The sequence below is a fragment of the Euleptes europaea genome, chromosome 11 (genome assembly GCF_029931775.1).
Source record: "Euleptes europaea isolate rEulEur1 chromosome 11, rEulEur1.hap1, whole genome shotgun sequence".
In the NCBI taxonomy this organism is placed as follows: domain Eukaryota; kingdom Metazoa; phylum Chordata; class Lepidosauria; order Squamata; family Sphaerodactylidae; genus Euleptes; species Euleptes europaea.
In genome coordinates, this window is record NC_079322.1 from 63,480,074 (window position 1) to 63,499,896 (window position 19,823).

The following is a 19,823-nucleotide window of genomic DNA, read 5'->3' on the forward strand; positions in this document are numbered from 1 at the left end:
ACGAGGGGAGCAGATACCTTCAGCACCAGCTTTTATTATTTGGGAATCACTGTCCCATATCCTTTTTTGGGTTGACCTAAAAATATATAATTCACTGGAATTGGACAAGGAATCAAGATCAATCCCGAGTGATCTGATCCTATTTAAGATAAGCCGAGACCATCTAGAAACAGTTGAGTCAGTATGTAAAGCTGCCAATAAACTACTTGGGGGGGATCGAAAATGAGAGCGTAACCAGTATTTGATAGTAGTGATCCAAGCACCAGATTTTATTGTGTGCAGTCCCAGCTCAGCGCACAGAGAGAAATAACAAACAGAGTTTGTGATGCCAAGGATGCGTCTCAAAAAAACTGCCGAGACGCTCCACTTCTTTATTAAAACCCTGGATCCAAACTGGGATTCCATACAAAAGTTGACTTTGAAAGGCACCCGGCAAGATGGCGGCAGCTGCAGCGGTCACAGCCCTGGAGCTCTGAGGTTTTTATCTTTTTAAAGGTTTTATCTGGTTCATTAGTTCTCTTTTTTTTCATAAGCCAAAAGGGCTATCTGCCGCTGTGAAGCGAGATAGCTCCTTTTAATTTTTAGTGGGTTTTTTTTCTGTGTTGTTGCAGACTTGGTGAGGCTCTAAGGCTTAGCTAAGAGAACTTCTGTCTTTTTTCTTAATTGCTGAAGCCGCTGAACTTTTTTATTATCACCAAATTTTAAAGGCTGTGTGCTATCAGCCACAGAAGACTTGGATAAGTTTTATTATTATACGGTTCCTCCCACTACTGATTAGAAGGAGGATTTATGGCACCTGGTAAACGCCCAAGAGATCCAGATGGCGTCCCGAGTGTTCCAGCTTCAAAACAATCCAAACTTGATGATTTCTTCCTCTCCCCTGAGAGGGGGAGTAGATGCTATGCTTATAATGTTGAAACAACAAATCGTTTTGCCCCTCTGGAGTCTCCAAGGGAAGAAGGAGGAGAAGAAATTTCCCCCGATTATGACATCCTAGCTTTAAGGGCACAGTCTCCTGAGCCTCCTGAGTTGCAAAGTCCCTCCCCTGGAGTAGTGAATAATTCGGATGGGCTTTCACTCACTGAGAGTCATTTGGCTCTGACTGCTAGAACAGTAGACTGTATATTTGGTCATATCCATGATATTTCCAAACAAATTAAGCAGTTGAGGATGGAGGTAGCCGGACTATATGATTTATGCAAAAAGACTTTAAGTAACACCGGACTCCGGGCTACTGATTTACAGCCCAAACAAGCATGTACTGATAGGAATCACCGCAGCAATTTTCGGATGCCTGAAAAGAGCCTGACCGAAAGTAGTAACCAGCTAATACTCAACCCTGAAAAAGTATGTTTAACTATCTGCAGTCCTTTTGGCCAGGCACCTGATTGGCACGGCCTCTATAGGGTTAAATCACACCTGTCTGCATTACTCAGGTTTGATCATGTTAAAGTGGACCTTCTCCAGATACAACAACTCAATCCTCCTAATCAGGTGCAAAGGGTCCTTCTCACCTTTGCTTCAACTAGAATACCTTCCCTGATTCATAGATGGAAAAAAAGATTTAGGAGCAGAGGAGTTTTTCCTGTGAGGGTCTTTACGAATACAATTACTAACCCTCTGATTGTTAAGCTTCCGGCACCGACCAATACCATTCTTGATTCCATGGAGGAGGAATGGATAGGAGCTGACACCCCCCAAAGGATGGGAACCGACAACCCCCAAAATGATTTAATATCTTGGGATACGCAGCCAATTTTAGAAAGCGGGCTGACCATGCATAACCAGCATTACATGGCTGAAAATACTACCAAACTGAAGGCTGTGCCCGATGCTGGAATTCAGAAGGAGGCCGAGGACAGCACAACCTCACAAAACCTTCAATTAGTATCTACCCCTCCTGAATTATTGTCGGAAGTTGATAACATGGAAGAGTGTATTCAGGAGACTTTTGTTGACCTATCCAATCAAGATCAACAATGGATTATGGATAGACTGGACTGCCTGAAGGAGGAATTAGCAAAACAAAGATCACAAAAACGGCCATTTACCTCACGGCCACAAGAAACAATGGACACGAAGTGGGACTCCCTTTCAAGAGCGGGATCAGTGCAGTCCTCAAGAGGCCATAATGTGGGAACGATAGAGATGCACCCAGCCCTATCACCGAATAGTGATGCTGAGATAAATAATCTGCAATGCCCCAATAATGGCTGTGTTTGTTCAGAACACAACAGGGCCCTAAATACAATATCTGAACTAGACTGACTAAATTTTAATACTAAAAAAGGGTGTAGAATTCAGGGTCAAGTTTGTCACTTTATATCTTGGAACATTGCTGGCTGGGGAAGCAAAAGCAGGGATCCTGACTTGCTAAACTTTTTGAAGGGTTTTGATATTATTTTTTTACAGGAGACCTGGTCTCTTACTAATATTTCTTATTATGGCTTTACTTCATATGCCCTCCCAGCTCATAAAACTAATATCAAGGGCCGCCCTAAAGCAGGCCTGTGTTGTTTGGTTAAAAACTCCTGTAAATTTAAAGTTAGGCAACTAGATACTTGTCCCCCTTTCGCTCAGGCATTTCTCTTACCCACCAAGGAACTGTCAATTATATTAGTTAATATTTATATTCCCCCTTTTATTGACAGTACTGCATCCTCATCAGTTTGGAACACAATAAATGCCTATCTGAACAAACTTTTAGATTCAAGACCTGAAGCTGCCCTTTTACTTGCCGGGGATTTTAACGCCAGGTTGGGCCATAATAACATGCAGTTAATTAATTTTATGAAATGGGATGCTGAAGATTTCATACCATTCCCATTTTTAGCCCCTAGGTCATCAAAAGACTCTGTTATAAATCAGACTGGTCATCATTTGGTGGAACTTTGTGTGAATTTTAATCTATGTATACTGAATGGTTCTTTACAATATGATCCCTTTGGCCAGTACACTTATATCTCCCCGCGCGGTTGTAGTGTTGTTGATTTGGCAGTCCATTCAGCTGACCTAAGTGATCACATTGTCAATTATGTAGTTGGCAATCGATCAGAAAGTGATCATCTACCCTTGCTCCTGACTTTTAAGACTAGTTGTGAACCTGCCAAGCCCTTTTTGTCGAACCAGGATCAGGATCACACTGTCAGCAAGTATAAGAGGATTAAATGGTCTCCATCTACTGCGACCCAAATTCAGCAATGGATACATAGTGATACTGGGCAGCAGTTATTTAATGAACTACTAAATGCTGAAACCCCAATGGTGGCATTGTCAATATATAACAATATTGTTGACAGACTTGGTGACTTTGCTCAACCAATTAGTCATAGGTCCTCTAAATGCCTAAATAGCACCTGGTTTGATGTTGAATGCCTTGTGCAAAGAAAGAGCTTCGCCATCTGTTTAAGTTGATGCGTTCAGGCCTGTTACCTTGGGTCCCTTCAGTGTACTGCGAAAAGAGAAAGGGGTACCAAATTTTGCTAGCCGGAAAAAACATGCTTTTGCTATGGAGAAATGATCGCAGTTATTCCAAGCATTTAATAGTAAAAATAGCAAAGCTTTCTGGTCACTAATTTCAGGACTTAATTATTCGGTTGGCGCCAACTCTGCAAGTTTAATTCATGCTCAGGCATGGTTTTTGTACTATTCTAATGTTTTTAATGTGAAGTCCCCAGGGGTTTCTGATTTCTTTTCAACATTTCCAAGGAAGCCAACTCCACAATCTTTCTACGCATCCCTTTATCGGTGACCCGCTTGTATAGTTTAGATAGGGCTGTCAAAAAAAAAAAAATTCGGTACAGTTCGGATTCGGCCGAATTTGACCCTTGTGGGGTCGGTACGTGCCGAAGTCCGAACTCCCCCACTTCGGATCCCCGGTAATTCGGGGGGATCCGGAGTTCGGGGGAAAATTCGGCCGAAGCGCGCCTTCAGGGATTCCCTGAAGGCGCGCGGGGGCCCTTTAAACTGATCTGAGCCTCCCAGCTGGGAGGCGCAGATGAGTTTCAATGACAGCCCGCCTCCCTTCAGCAGGCTACCCTGAAGGGGGGCGGGCTGTCATTGAAACTCATCTGCGCCTCCCGGGCGGGAGGCGCAGATGAGTTTCAATGACAGCCCGCCTCCCTTCTGCGGGCTACCCTGAAGGGGGGCGGGCTGTCATTGAAACTCATCTGCGCCTCCCGGGCGGGAGGCGCAGATGAGTTTCAATGACAGCCCGCCTCCCTTCTGCGGGCTACCCTGAAGGGGGGCGGGCTGTCATTGAAACTCATCTGCGCCTCCCGGGCGGGAGGCGCAGATGAGTTTCAATGACAGCCCGCCTCCCTTCTGCGGGCTACCCTGAAGGGGGGCAGGCTGTCATCTGCGCCTCCCACCCAGGAGGCGCAGATGAGTTTCAATGACAGCCCGCCTCCCTTCTGCGGGCTATCCTGAAGGGGGGCGGGCTGTCATTGAAACTCATCTGCGCCTCCCGGCCGGGAGGCACAAATGAGTTTCAATGACAGCCGCCTCCCTTCAGGGGAGCCCGCTGAAGGGAGGCGGGCTGCCCTTTAAACTGATCTGAGCCTCCCAGCTGGGAGGCGCAGATCAGTTTAAAGGGCAGCCCGCGCCTTTCAGCGGGCTCCCCTGAAGGGGGGGCCGAATTGGCCGAATTTATTCGCGAACTCCCGAACTCGCTGAATTCGGCCCCCCCGGTTGCCCGCCAGATTTGAGTTCGGATCCGTCCGAACTGAAAATCACCGAATCAGGGGAAATTCGGTTGATTTTCAGTTCGGACCGAACCGAATTGACAGCCCTAAGTTTAGATACTCATCAGCTATGAAGGGGGGGGAATATTCCCCAGTATTAAAACCATTATAGTGTCAAAACGAGATGCTTGCTTCATTCTGGAAATAGTGTGAGTACTTTCTTAAAATCCCACCTTAAAATTAAAAGTTAAAGCCTGCAGAAAATTGTGGGAAATGGGTATTTTAGTGGGATCACTGAAGAAATGCTTTGAATCCAGAGGGCATTGTGGCCATTGTTACAGCTGCCACATCCAGCAAAACTCATTTTGGGAGGTGACTCACCAAACACAGGGCCTAGAAATGCCTTACATGGTTTAAAGGAAATCTAGAACACAATGCTCACGGATCAGCGGGGTTCACTAGAAAAAAAGTTCTTCGCTTCTTCAGGGTCTCGGCTGTGTTCTCACAGCCACCACTCCTACCTTCTGCTGATCCCAAGTCTGAAGAACTGCCTGCTTGACCACCAGTGGCTAAACAACTGCTGTTTTTCTTAATTCAGGGGTAGCCTGGGGAGAAAATAGCCATTCCAGGGGCGCTTTCACACATGCTGAATAATGCACTTTCAATCCATTTTGCAAGTGGGTTTTACTGTGTGAAACGGCAAAATCCACTTGCAAATGATCATTAAAGTGCATTGAAAGTAGATTGAAAGTGCATTATTTAGCATGTGTGAAAGCGCCCCTGGAAAGCGCCCCAGGTGTATAGTGACAACGATACATGGTCCCTGGCCTGTTTCAAGCCTTCCCTTGTGCCTGTACCCACTGTTGTGTAGATGGCTGCCTATCCCCTGCCACTCAGACTCCACTGCAAAAGAGCAAACAGGAGAATCCAGCGGGGACACTCTCTTAAGTTTCTTGAACGGCTGTCAAGCTAACCAAAGGGAAAGAATGTGAAGGAAATAAAGGATCTTGCAATTGCAAACCTCAGCATACTTCTGTACAGGTCATCCTAACCGGGCCACAGAAAGTAGGAAAAGATTCTGAACAGGAAGGGGGACAGCTCGGAAACATTTTAGAAACACCAGCCTACCAGCTTGTGTCTCACTTACGTCTGAACTTCCTGCTCTTTCAAGTTACCTGTATTGCACTTACAGAATTCTTTCCCTCTGCCTTGGCAGCTGGTTTACTCCTCTGAGGCCAAAGTTTACTTATCCCTGGATACAAGCTGACCACACTCAAATAGCTGATATGGACACATGAAGCTGCCTTATACCGAATCAGACCCTTGGTCCATCAAAGTCAGTATTGTCTACTCAGACCGGCAGCAGCTCTCCAGGGTCTCAGGCAGGGGTCGTTCACATTACCTACTTGCCTAGTCCCTTTAACTGGTGGTGCCGGGGACTGAACCTGGGACCACCTGCATGCCAAGCAGATGTTCTACCACTGAGCCACAGCCCCTCCCCAAAATGCTGGCATAGTTGAACACATGGAGCTGCCTTATACTGAATCAGACCCTTGGTCCATCAAAGTCAGTATTGTCTACTCAGACAGACAGCAACTCTCCAAGGTCTGTAGCAGAGGTCCTTCACACCACCTACTACCTTATCCTTGAAACTGGAGATGCCAAGGATTGAACCTGGGACCTTCTGCACGCCAAGCAGATGCTCTACCACTGAGCTACAGCCCCTCTGTTTAACTAATTCCATTGCTGCTACCCCAGCTGGGAAGTCTGCCGATGACATTTCATGGACTTTAAAAAATTTATTCTAACACCCAGCCTATCTGGTCTAAAAGTGTCTGTTCAAGTGGTCACTGCTCAGAGTTGGACATGCCAGTTTCAGTACACTGAAATCATGGCTGTGGCCACTGTTGGCCATTATGAGAATCCCAGCTCATCCAATGTTCATAACTAGCATCATTATTCAAGAACACAGTTGTGCACACAAAAGAATCCAAGTACACATGAACACATGAAGCTGCCTTATCCTGAATCAGCCCCTTGGTCCATTCAAGTCAGTACTGTCTACTCAGACCGGCAGCGGCTCTCCAGGGTCTCAGGCAGGGGTCTTTCATATCAACTACCTGCCTAGTCCCTTTAACTGGAGATGCCGGGGATTGAACCTGGGACCTTCTGCATGCCAAGCAGATGCTCTACCACTGAGCCACGGCCCCTCCCCTAATTAAAATTACCTCTGTGTAATCTAAATGCACAAGTAGTTACCTGTTCTTGCCTTTCCAGCCATTTGTCTACCATGGGATGTGTGGCACTTAGTGATGAGCGAGCGTTGTCCCTCTGAAACTGGTTAGACGACCAGCTACTCGTGTCCCGGGGGAGGCTTCTGTAATTTTCATCTTTCTGTTTAAAAAAAAAAAGTGCCATCATTTAAAAAGTAGACCAAAACAGCATCTACAGACACAAACATGCAGAAGGTGGTGGTTGTTGTTGCTGCCTTTTTAACCAATGACACAATGGAAGAGTCTAGGAAGAAAAAACAACTCACAATTTAAGTAAAACATCTTTGTTTACAGTTCTGGGGTCTTCAATCTTTACATGGCACTAAGCTGTGTGTTTTAGGAACTGTTATGATACCGCACATGTGACATTTTTGTACTACGTGAGTGAAGAAAATGCCAGACACAGAACAATTTGACTCATGTAGAAACTGCATAAATATCTACTTTGTAGTAGTTATATATGCCCAGAAATTGCTGTGCTTTTTCGCTGTCAAGGTTGTCTGAAGGCAAGCTAGGAAGAAAGCAGTGAAGTCATGCAATTTATTTATTTAGTATATTTTTTTATCCTACCCTCCTTTCACTTGTTTCTGGGTGGTATGCGTTGGTCTCCCTTCCTCTAATTTACCCTGAAAACAACCCTGTGAGGTAGGTTAGGCTGAGAGAGTGTGACTGGGCCAAGATCATCCAGTGAGTTTCATGGCAGAGGATATGACAGAGATGGGGATTTGAACCTAGGACTCCCACATATTTGCCCGGCTCTCTAACTACTACAGTGTGCTAGCTCACATTTAAGCAGGTATAGGAAGTCAGATATAACTTCATGTCTAAGGCAGTGGTACTCACTCCACAGCTCCACATTCATAATTGCCATCAACCCAAACACCTACATTTACTTCCAAAGTTGGCATGAGGCCCATAGTTTGGGGGGTGGGAGGAAGAGGAGAAGTTGGTTTTTATATGCCGACTTTCTCTACCTCTTAAGGAAGAATCGAACCAGCTTACAATCACCTTCACCTCACCTCCCCACAACAGACACCCTGAGAGGTAGGTGGGGCTGAGAGAGCTCTAAGAGAGTTGTGACTAGCCCAAGGTCACCCAGCTGGCTTCATGTGTAGGAGTGGGAAAACAAATGCAGTTCACCAGATTAGCATCCACCTCTCATGTGGAGGAGTGGGGAATCACACCCAGTTCTCCATATCAGAGCCCACCACTCCAAACCACCGCTGTTAACCACTACACCACGCTGCCATACCTGTTATTTTGGTGACAGCTGTTTCAAGGTGTGAACAACCTGTGGACCATAAGCCCCACTGGATAAGGGCCTTGCACAGTTTCCTGTGCAAGGCCCTTATCCAGCAGGCCCACATAGGGGAGGAGTGCTCAGAAGCGCCATAAGTGGCATGTCAAAGAGCCACATGTTGCTCCCAAGCCACTAAGTGAGTATCACTGGTTGAACAGATTACTTGTTCAGAAAGGGGACCCCCGCTGCATGGGGCAACTTTACAGGACGTGATGAAATGTTTACCAGCCCCTTGTGCCATCAGATATCGACACTTGTCATTTGTTTGAGGACTAGTGCAACAGCCATGGTATTGTACTGCTCTCCGTAGTGGCATAGATAGTGTACTAGTGTAGAAGCACAGATCTGCATAGTTTAGTTTAAGGTTATGTGTATAGCCATAGGCCATTATATTATTATTCTCCTAGCACAGGGGTGGGGAACCTTTTTTCTGCCAAGGGCCATTTGGATATTTATAACATCATTTGCAGGCCATACAAAATTATCAACTTAAATATTAGCTGACCAATACGTTTCTCCATGGCTCAGGTGGGAAAGGGTTAACACCGTTTCTTCGGTGGTCCTAGCAGCTCCAAAGCTAACAACTCTTCTGCAAGGGGGAAAAAAGGTTCCTTTTCTTGGCAAAACAAACTCACATCTGCCTTGAATAGAGGCTATTCCTGTCCGCGGGAGGGGGCGGATCACCAGTCTTAGATCCTTCTGAGCTAGAGATCTGCCAGGACCCACAAAGGGCCAGACCAAATGATTTCGCGGGCCTTAAACGGCCCCCGGGCCTGACATTCCCCACCCCTGTCCTAGCAGATTGGACTAGTACCTCTGTGTCTAATACCCTACTTGTTAAGTGACAGCAATCTTAAGGTTAAATTGGCAGTGACAAAATTTATCTCAGTCCTTATATCCCTTAAACTATAGATTTAGAATTACGCTGCTCAAGATTTATGAATCAAGGAGCTTCTAAAGGAGAAAGGGATGGGAGAAGGAAAGATTCTGGAAATATGAGCAAAACGGACTTTGGCAGTTTGGAGGTAACAGCTTTTTCTTAAAGTGGAAGTCATTTATTGTGACCCCTAGAGAGGACCGTAAGGAGTATGAAAGCCTCAAGATCGTTCATGTGCAGACTAACCAGGGTTTGCCATTCTGTCCGGGCTCACCCAGGCTCTTACATATTGATCTCTACATGCAATATACAAGGCCAGCTGTGTTTTTTTACCCTTACCTGACATGCATGTGGTTCCCTGCATCACCCTAAAGCTCAAGATCACTATAAATATATAAAGTGGTGTGAGATTTTATTAAAAGGCACAACAGGGGAACTACGGGCAAAGTCAAAAGTCACGGAAAGCTCTGCCTCTCTTTAAAGTACAAAGGCAGCTGGCTGGATTTTAATAGCCATCCAAAGGCCTTCACTAGAAACAGGTCACGTGCAGCCGAATATTGCTTCTCACTCCATTTCCTCTTTGTGTCAGAAACAGATTTGCAATTGCTAAGCGCCAAGAACCACTATTTAAATCATTTGAGGTGGCGCAAAGCTAAAGCCAAATCACAGTTGGGATGAGAAATATGACTTGACACAAGGAAAACCACTCTAAGTCATAAGTTATTGAGGCGACCTTGTCATATGACAGGCCTTTAGCTGCTCTGAATGAGCAGAGGAGCATCCCTGTAAGAGAGGAGGTAAGAGGGGAGAGTTTGCATTCTCTTCCTTATCTTACTGTTATAGGTAACTAACTCCTTTACTATATGGACTAGCAGTTACAATTTTCTAAGCATACTTTTAAAAAGGATCACGGAATTCCATTTGATGCAAAAATAACTCTCCCCACAGCCATCATTAAAATGAAAATAGAAATGGATAACTAGCATATCTTCCTCAGATAGTCTGCTCCTGCAGAACTTGCTGCATAGTTTTCGGTGTGAATACAACAACCAAGTTCTCAGTGAGCTAGCGAATCTGTGTCTAGGCTACGTACTAAAGGTGAGGGCTCTCCACTATGAACGCTTCCCTAAAACAGAAAACAAAACCCCTACACAGAGAAAGCCAACACATCAGAGAGCAGGGCTTTACCCTCGCTTCCTCTATGTGGCAGTTTTACCCGTGGAGGGACTTTTTAATACAAAGGACAATGATTATTACGACCTTAATGAACATTCAGACAATCCCAGGTCAATTCACCGTACCAAGCCATCTGAAAACAAGCATTTAAACACAAGGGCCATGCAAAAACCTCCCCAACATTTGACAAAATAAAATCGCTGCACTTACGAAGTGGTTGGCTCGCCAGGGGCTGGTGCAGATATGCGAATTAAATCTGGCGCTTAGGGTGCAGGAAGAGGCCACGTACAGGAATGGCCCCCTCCCACAGCCCTCCCATTTCATCATCCTGTCTAGAGTGCTACAGAGTCCGAGTTACATACAACTGCTGCCAACCCAGGTTAAAAGTACTATACCTAAGAGGGAAAGTGGACTGTAAATACCAATTGCAAATTAAAACCCACTGATTAAACATATTAGAGTGAAGGGGGTTACGTTTGTTAAGGCTGACCCACACAAAGCAGTCACGCTGCATTAAGTTTCAAAGGGCTCCCTTACAACAGGGCCTGTCACATTTCATTGGTTCGCTGAGTGCAACAACTGCTACTTCTGGTTTTTCTTTTATTCCCTTGACTGAGGAACTGCTTTATTGACTTGCGCTGGTTGAGGCTGTTCTATTGTTTAAATTTTGACTAATTTGTATTACTTTCCTCAGACTTGGTATTTAAAGGGTTTTGCTTGCAAGCCACTTTGGAGATTTTACGTGGGAAAATAAGATTTAAACACTGGCTTGGATCCCCTGGAGAAATTTCACGTGTGCAAGGGGGCATTTTTGTGGCTCCCCCCACAGGGTACACTCCTTGATGCTGTTCTTTGCATCCACATACCCAGAGCAGCATTCCAAGTGGCATTTTGGACTGCGACTGGCGGGGAGGTTGAGATGAGCACTAACCTGGTTAATTGCTTGGTTGTTTTTCCCATGCCCCTTCCACTACAAATTGCATGCGACGGAAAACGCAGCTCTTTAACTTACTCCAGTGTGTCATGATGTCTGAATGCATGCACCTTAATCATTAGTTTCTGCCCAAGTAGCTGGGATTCTTAACCCCATTCAATCCCAGCTAAAAAATCCCAGTTACTGGGATAGCGGTTAACCTCAGTTTATTGATGAGGATGATAGACTTTATTTGCAGTCATAGACCATCAAGTCTCCAAATAACTAAAAGTTAAATACATACATACATAAGTAGGGAATAATAATATAATATAAATAAAAAATGTAGCAGAAATTAAAACTGGGGTAAAAAGATAAAAAGCAGTACTGCAGTTCAAGCTCTGCTCCCAACCTGAGTTCGATCCCAACGGAAGTTGGTTTCAGGTAGCCGGCTCAAGGTTGACTCAGCCTTCCATCCTTCTGAGGTCAGTCAAATGAGTACCCAGCTTGCTGGGATAAAGGGAAGATGACTGGGGAAGGCATTGGAAAACCACCCGTAAACAAAGTCTGCCTAGGAAACGTCGGGATGTGTCAGATAGGCTCTCTGTCGACCCCGGAATGAAACAAGATGTTTTCCCCCACGGACAAAATGGAGCTTTTTGCACTCCTTCCCTCCCCCCGTTTGCACCTGGTCTCCTTCCCAAGATCTACACCTCAATGGAGACCCACCCGGGAAATCGCTGATCTGACACCGGGTCCCGCAAAACAATGACGGAGCCCGGGAAGATCAGCCAGTTAATGCGAGCGTTTATTTTCTGTATGTGTTTGCTTAAGTCGTTGCCAGTAGTTAAATTCTGTATTGTTTCTTTGTTTCTCAAACCTAATCTTCCCTATTGTATCTACCCTATATATGTATCAATATTCCCCCATGCCTGTATTCTAGCCTTAATCTTTTGACCTGCTGAAATCCCTGTTATTCTGAAATAAACTTTTACCTCGCTGCATCGTCTGGAGGAAAGTTATTGCCAGGAACGCATTGACTTGCTGAGGCCTGACAGGATGTGACATCACCCCATGGGTCAGGAATGACCCGGTGCTCGCACAGGGGACCTTTACCTTTTTAAAAAGATACAATCCTCCAAAATACACATAAAACAGTACAGATTCTAATCACAGATTGATTATTCCAGAGCCTTAAGCACGTTTTGTCTTATTTTAGTGTCCAGCCAGGCAAATCTGGCCATACTAACACATAAATTTGGAATTGTATCTGACAAAAGGAGCGCTAGAGGATGGTTTCAGAGAGGTCACCTCAGTTAATTCAGCCCATCGTAACTCAAGCCACTGTCTCCAATCTCAGCGTAGCATGTGAGAGAAACGGGAGGAAGTCCACGGATTTTTTAAAAAAAAACTAAGGTGACCACCAGGGTTAAAAAGAAAACTCTAATTACTTCAAGGGCTGCAGCTGGGAGCCTCAGGAGAGGAGCTACTGACATGGATCATTGGTTACAATTAAATGCTCTAATTTTGAAAAAGATTTTCTCCGTACAGCTTGGGACACCTATGGGCACGTGGGGCGCTGTAATATTTGTAATGGGAATTGATCCCAATTCGTGCGAGAGTCATCAGATCACAGTGGTTACAGCGACGCTTTGCCTAAGCAATTTTTGCTGCAACTTTTAAAAAATGTTGAAGCCATGCAGCACTTGACATTGAGGGAGATTGCCCTGCACAATTTTGTACCCAATACAAGCTGATAATGTTGTTGTTTGTTGTTTTTTGCTGTACTTGCAACAGACAATAAGCATGGTAATCGGGAAATGGTGGGGGGTCCATATATTTCTAAGGAGAACAGCTTTACATTTTCCCAAACGGTAATAGCATTTTAACTATTACAGTGTAGTTGAAAATTCCTGGTAGCATCTGCACAGGCAATGTGCACTAAGATCCATGTACTTCCCCTTTCTGTCTCATTTTGAGATTTAAGACATCATAGATAAAGACTGAAAAGACTATGCTAAACCTCAATGAATAATTTAATATGGATTTGTCCCTCTCTAAACTGCAAGTGAGCACAACGCATTCCCCTTTCTCGCCCTTATTTATAAAATTCTCTATTTTATTTATAGTTTGTGACCATAACTCATCTAAACTTACTGTATCTCTATTTTTCTGAAATGTTATTAGCTTAATTAAAACATATATTTCTTTAACTTTAACCAGCCCTTCCTGTGCTCAGTCAGGACGGAACGATGAATATGAAGACAAAGAAATAAGATGTAGCGTAGGACTCCTGTTGTTATTTTATCGTGTATATAGATATATTGTATTTTAAATCATGAAGATCGCCATTTTTCTGCTTCTTTTAGTTGCTGTTATTGTTCACTGTTATTGTTGTTTTCCAATAAATTAAAAAAAAACTGCAAGTGGACTGTTCTACTGTGTAATGGCCAGATATCTGTATTTATTTATTTTAATCTTGGAACAGAAGTTAAAATCTCATGCAGTTATGCCAGCAGGAAGAAAGGAAGAAGTAAGGAGAAAACAGGTAAAGGTGTGCAAGTGCCGGATCGTTACTGACTCATGTGGTGACGTCACACTCCCGACTTTCATACTAGAGGCTCCTTTTGAAGTTCTTTTGCTGGAGAACAGAGAGTTATAGCTTAGTAAAAGACTGTCCTGGGAGAACAAAATCTTCTTCCCCTGGTTTCTGAGCAGTGCCATTTTAATGACAGATGCATCCAATTATTGTGTTGTTTAGGGACTAGCCTGTATAACGAGCAGAAGAGTATGGATGGCACAGGATGGCAAATTTTACACATATTTGCAGCAAGTACACAAGCCCAAGATGGCATGGCTAATGTTAGCAGGTTCTGTAACTGTATTGCCTAAGTAAACATGGGTACAGGATTTGCACCTGGGCAAGGTGGCAAGGATTTGAAAGGGTGACAGATAGGGTTGGCAACTTCCAGGTACTAGCTGGCAATCTCCTGTTATTACAACTGATCTCCAGCCAATAGAGATCAGTTCACCTGGAGAAAATGGCCACTTGGGCAATTGGACTCTATGGCACTGAAGTCCCTCCCTTTCCCAAAGCCCACCCTCCTCAGGATCCGCCCCAAAAACCTCCCACCGGTGGTGAAGAGGGACCTGTCAACCGTAGTGATAGATATTTTCTCCTACATACTCCATGGCGAGGACTAGAATGCTAACTCCCATGTTACGATGGTGACGAGTTACCCTTTGTTTAGCTGTCTTAGGTATTGTTTTATCTTACCAATGAACCACAGCATCAATGAGATGGAGGCTGAACTACCAATCCTGCATTTTACTAAATACTGATTTCAGTAAGCTGAAAAGAGATTTCTGTGAAGAAGAAAAAATCTCCAATTACATTTGTAGATTTCTCTAACAAGAATAGTTGAAATAATAAACTATATGCATAAAAAAAACACCTAACAGTTTTCACCATGACCTTTGAGACAAAGGCCAGTCTGAGGAAATTCTCTTTACTCAGTTTGTCACGCAGGTTCTTTAAGGCTTCCTTCATAATGGGGACACAGAGACTAATTGTGTCCATCAGCAAGTGACTTGTTACAAGTGTTTGTATATATTAAATGAGACGGACAACATTGCTTGGCAGTCTCTCTTTCCCCTCTGGGTAGGTTCAGTTTATTTTATCATTGTACAGTGCAATTTAACACGCTGCCTATTTCCAGATGATTTTAGAGCCACGACCTTGCAAACTAAAGCAGACAAGACAAGTGACGGCCACGAGACATCCTTTAACCAAGGAACTGGCTCCATCAGCACAATACCAGAGCTCCATTTGTCTTTGATTTAAGCCACCATAAAGAAAACCAGTACAGAGCTATGAACATTCCAAAGCAGATCAATCCTTCTGGCAACTCAAAGAGGGAAGAGGGTACAACAGCAAACATGGGTTGCTTTTTAATTACCGTATTTTTCGCTCCTTAGGACGCACAGCTCCATAAGATGCACCTAGTTTTTAGACGAGGAAAACAAGAAAAAATCTTGTTTTCCTACTCTAAAAACTTGTCTTATGGAGCGAATGTCTTATGAAGCGTGCGCATCGGGATGGCGCGAGCCGGCGTTCCTCGCCCCGACGGCCAGCTGGGAGGCGGGCAGGGCCCAACAGAGCCGGCTGGGCGCGTGCGCGTCGGGACCATAAGACGCCCCCCCAGCTGGCCGTCGGGGCTGGGAAAGCTGGCTCGCGTCGTTTCAGCGCGCCCAGCCAGCTCTGTGTGCCCCACCTGCCTGCCAGCTGGCCGTCGGGGCGGGAAAACCCGGCTCGCGCTGGAACGATGCAAGCCAGTTCTGTGCGCCCTGCCTCCCAGCTGGGAAGCGGGCGGGGTGCACAGAGCGGGCTGGGCACCCTGGAACGAAGCAAGCCGGCTTTCCCCGCCCTGACGGCCAGCTGGGAGGCGGGCAGGGCGCACAGAGCCAGCTGGGCGTGCTGCAACGGGGCGCACAGAGCCGGCTCTTGTCGTTCCAGCGCGCCCAGCCGGCTCTGTGCGCACATTCGCTCCATAAGACGCACAGACATTTCCCCTCACTTTTGAGGAGGAAAAAAGTGAGTCTTATGGAGCAAAAAATACGGTAGTTAATTTCAAATCATTAAAAAGACAAGGCAGGAAGGAGAAAACATTTCACATCATATCCTTGCAAGGAAAATGGGGTGCCTGATTATTTACATCCTGTGCCCACAAAAGAGACGTGTTTAGAAAGGTGACCCCCTTCATCCTAATCACTGAAAGCCTTTAGAAAAAGCTTTGCCTCTACAGATCTATTAATGGAACTAATCCACGGATGCATAAAGAAGAGATTATTAGATAGCAATGCAGTCCGAAAGCAGCAAATACTTTGAAAAGTCAGGGCTACATTTAATTACGGGAACTTTAAACGTTGCACCATCCCAAGGTAAAGATGGATCCCCACACTTTTGAATGATAAGTGAGATCTGACCAAAATAAAACAAAAACAACGAGGGGGAAGCAATTACTAAAGTCTACTGTGATTATTGGCTTTTCAGCTAAGATGTAGAGACTCTCAGCACTGAAGAATCTGAACCAAACTTGGCAAAAAAAAAAAACAGAATTCAACGTTGAAATTCAAAATTTTGACTTTTCTTTGGTTCTAGTAGGTTATCTGGGTTGTGTGACCGTGGTCTTGGTATTTTCTTTCCTCACGTTTCGCCCACAGCTGTGGCAGGAATCTTCAGAGGAGTAACACTGAAGGACAGTGTCTCTCAGTGTCAAGAGTGTAGGAAGAGTAATATATAGTCAGAAAGGGGTTGGGATTGAGCTGAGTCATTCTCTGCAAAGTATTAAAGGTAATGTGCTAATCATTGTCCTGTAAGTATCAAGATAATGTGCTAATGAGGGTGTGGTATGTTAATGTGGAACATTGTATCCTGAAGTGATCTGTTAACATGTGGAATCCAAAGCTAATTTTTGATTTTTCAAATTTGATTTTTCTTGCTTGTGAACGCCAACATTATGTTGGGTTTAGACATATACAAAAAAAAACCATGAATTATAATGGGTGGTGCGCAGAGTTGTTTTTTCCCAGGCCCCCAGAGTTCTGAAGAATTCCTTTCCCCCAATTCACTCTCCACTCATTAATCTCACAGTAAAATCTCAATAAAGATAATGCAAAACAAACAAAACAGCATATGGTGATTGATGTCGTGTAATTACAATGCAGGAGCTGGGCTTTAATCCTGCTGGTAGGTTTAATAAGACAAAAAAATAAAGAGAGACATCCGCTTGTTTCCCCCCAGATGCAATTTAAAAAGAAAACTACCATATAGTACAAGAAATACTGCTGGTTTATCTAAACAATAATTCAGAATCATCCATCTGCATTATATCTGTTCTTGAAAGCTTATGCAGCCAAGATGAAACTCAATTAGGAGTCTATTTAAACCCTTCTGTCTCACCCGCCTCTATGATCCTATCACCACTTTCAGTTAAAGCCTTTTACTGGCTCTCTCAAAGACACCCAGTGTGGTGGCTCAGTCCTCGCCAGGTGAGGAATCATCAGAGGAAAAGCCATGCCAAAAAGAACCAGTCCCCCCTGAACCTCAGTTGGCTGAGAGTCCAAGCCAAGTTGAACCCCAACAAGAAGAACCACACACCAGTCCTGATGAGGATGCTAGAGTAGATGTAGAACCAGCTCGCTTCAATGACTCAGCTCCAGCTCTAACTAAGCAAAGCCATGACCCTCCCAGCTCACCTGAAGCAGTTAAACATCATAGGCAAAGAGGCAGAGCAGAGCTTCAGGCTAAAAGGCACACTGCCCGTTTAGAAGCCCTAACGAGAAGGCTGGAAGACTGCGAGACATCAGAGGATGAAGGTGGCAATGAGCAGAAACCAGCTTAAAGCCTTGCCTAGGACACGCCAGCATTGCAAAAGCAACTCTTCAAAAGAGCTATTGACTTTTGCCGCTGACACTTCCCTGAGACAACTTCCCAGACTTCTGACTTTTGGACTGGATTCCTGACCTTGCTCCTACCTGCTGACTTTGCTACTGACGCTTCTCTGACTCAACACCACAGATTTCGGACTCTCAGACTGGACTATCGAACTTGCTTCTGTGGGCCAACCGCTAACTCGGTTTTCTAGCTCCAGGCAAGCCTCAACCTGGATGCTGGTCCCAGTGCCTGCATTCAACCTCTTGTGAGCGCCAGCCTTTGGTAACTTGAGACTCTCTGACTAGGCCAAGCTAGCAGACCCAGTATCAATAATAAGATTCCAGTTCTCTGACAAAATTTTCACCTCTTTCCCTCCGAGTGGTTCAGTTTCCTTGAATCTCGCTGTGACAGATATCCAGGGGTGGGGGGAATAACCACACAAGACTTTTCCCTCTTGCCACAATTTCTGTTTCTTTCCTACCCGTTCGAGAGGGAAATGGAAAAAAGGAATAACATAAACTGCATTCACGAGGACAGGCTCTTGGCCTGAATAAAAATCTACCAAAGTCTGACCAATCACTGGGGTAAAACCAACAGGTGCGAGACAGTTTCTTTTAAAACATGAACAAGTACTACATTTATTTAGAAAGGACGTACAACTAGAAACAAAAATTAACATTTCTGAAAAACTAACCCTCAAAAGCTAACTTCTAATTCCATCTTCCCCATCTCATTTCTTTCTGCCACCTCTTAACTCCCACAGTATTTTTATGTTTTTATTATTTCAATTCCTGATTCGCCCTCCCCGGCCAAGCCAGGCTCAGGGCAAGTAACAACATCAAAATCAACATACAAATCATAATAATTCTAAAAAAATTAAAACTGTAATTCTCCATTTAACACATAATCTAAAATATCAGATGGCGCTAAAATATAATAATTGCCGAGAGGGCAGATACAGACAAGCCCCCTCTAATTCATACAAACAACAGAAAAGAGGGGTTTCAGAGCACTGCTCTTTCTCTGGGGCATATATTTTTTTACCTCATCCTGTAAATACTTTTTTGGTGCCGTGGAAAAAAGCTCATCTATTGTTGGCCCCTTTCCCTGTCTTCTCTCATTCCCACCTTCAGCTCTTCTTATATTCTCCATGTGCATCTCCTATCTGACAATGCAATCCAAAGTAGAGTTAATCCTTCTCATTCCAATGACTTCAGTGGACTTAAGTGTTTAAGATAACACAGTAAGGTTACTAGGAAAGTGCATTTACCATGGGGGGCCATAAGAACCTAAGGACATAAGAAAGGCCATGCTGGATGAGACCAAGATCCATCAAATCCAGCAGTCTGTTCACACAGTGGCCAACCAGGTGCCTCTAGGAAGCCCACAAACAAGTCCCGCTCAAGTAAAGAAAGCATGTAGTAGGGACCATTCTTAGCTCTCAAATACAGTGCTAAAGCTTTGAATCTGCCTGCCTATCCTCTGTTGTTTTGAATTGGAAGGATGCCATATTTGCTTGGGTTCCAAGCTATGCGCACACAAGCACCTCAGCCTATTTTCTGCCCCTCCCATCCAAGGCTAACCGTTTCTGAAAGAAGCCAGCATCAAGCCAACTAAGTTTATGTCAACCATGACACAGTTTATGACTACCTCTAAATAAGTAGTGGCAGAAAAAGGAATAGCAGCAGCTCCTCCAGCCTCCTGAAAGAGGAGGAGGAATTCTCTTAGAGGAGCATCCCACCCAGTGGCAGACTGGCCATTGTGTCAGCTTGCCCGATGGCAAGTGGGCCCTGTGGGCCGCTGATGAAACGGGGGGCCCTTAAACATTAGACAATATGTTAAAAATGTGGGCCCCTTTGTCTCCTGGCAACCAATATTTTTATACCCAGTCCGCCACTGGCCCCACCAACTTATATCTCAGTATGATGCTGCCCCGCAGGCCGATGTAGTTGCCAAATAAGGCTCCCTATACACACTGATTCCAAAACCAAACCAAGTGGAAACATAACATGGCACTTATTGGTAGAGTTGCCAACCTCCAGGTACTAGTTGGAGATCTCCTGCTATTACAACTGATCTCCAGCCGATAGAGATCAGTTCACCTGGAGAAAATGGCCACTTTTGCAATTGGGCTCTATGGCATTGAAGTCCCTCCCCTCCCCAAAT

The 19,823-nt window shown here is 44.7% G+C and overlaps 1 protein-coding gene across 4 annotated transcripts in view; it reads right to left on the minus strand.

Moving 5' to 3' along the window:
• PARD3 (par-3 family cell polarity regulator) overlaps window positions 1-19,823 on the minus strand; it is a 671,910-nt gene that overhangs the window by 369,990 nt on the left and 282,097 nt on the right. For all 4 annotated transcript variants that reach the window (XM_056857249.1, XM_056857250.1, XM_056857248.1 and 1 more), the window contains one exon: window positions 6,942-7,076. In XM_056857249.1, coding sequence (XP_056713227.1) covers window positions 6,942-7,076 — 135 coding nt within the window. The remainder of the gene's footprint in view (window positions 1-6,941; window positions 7,077-19,823) is intronic.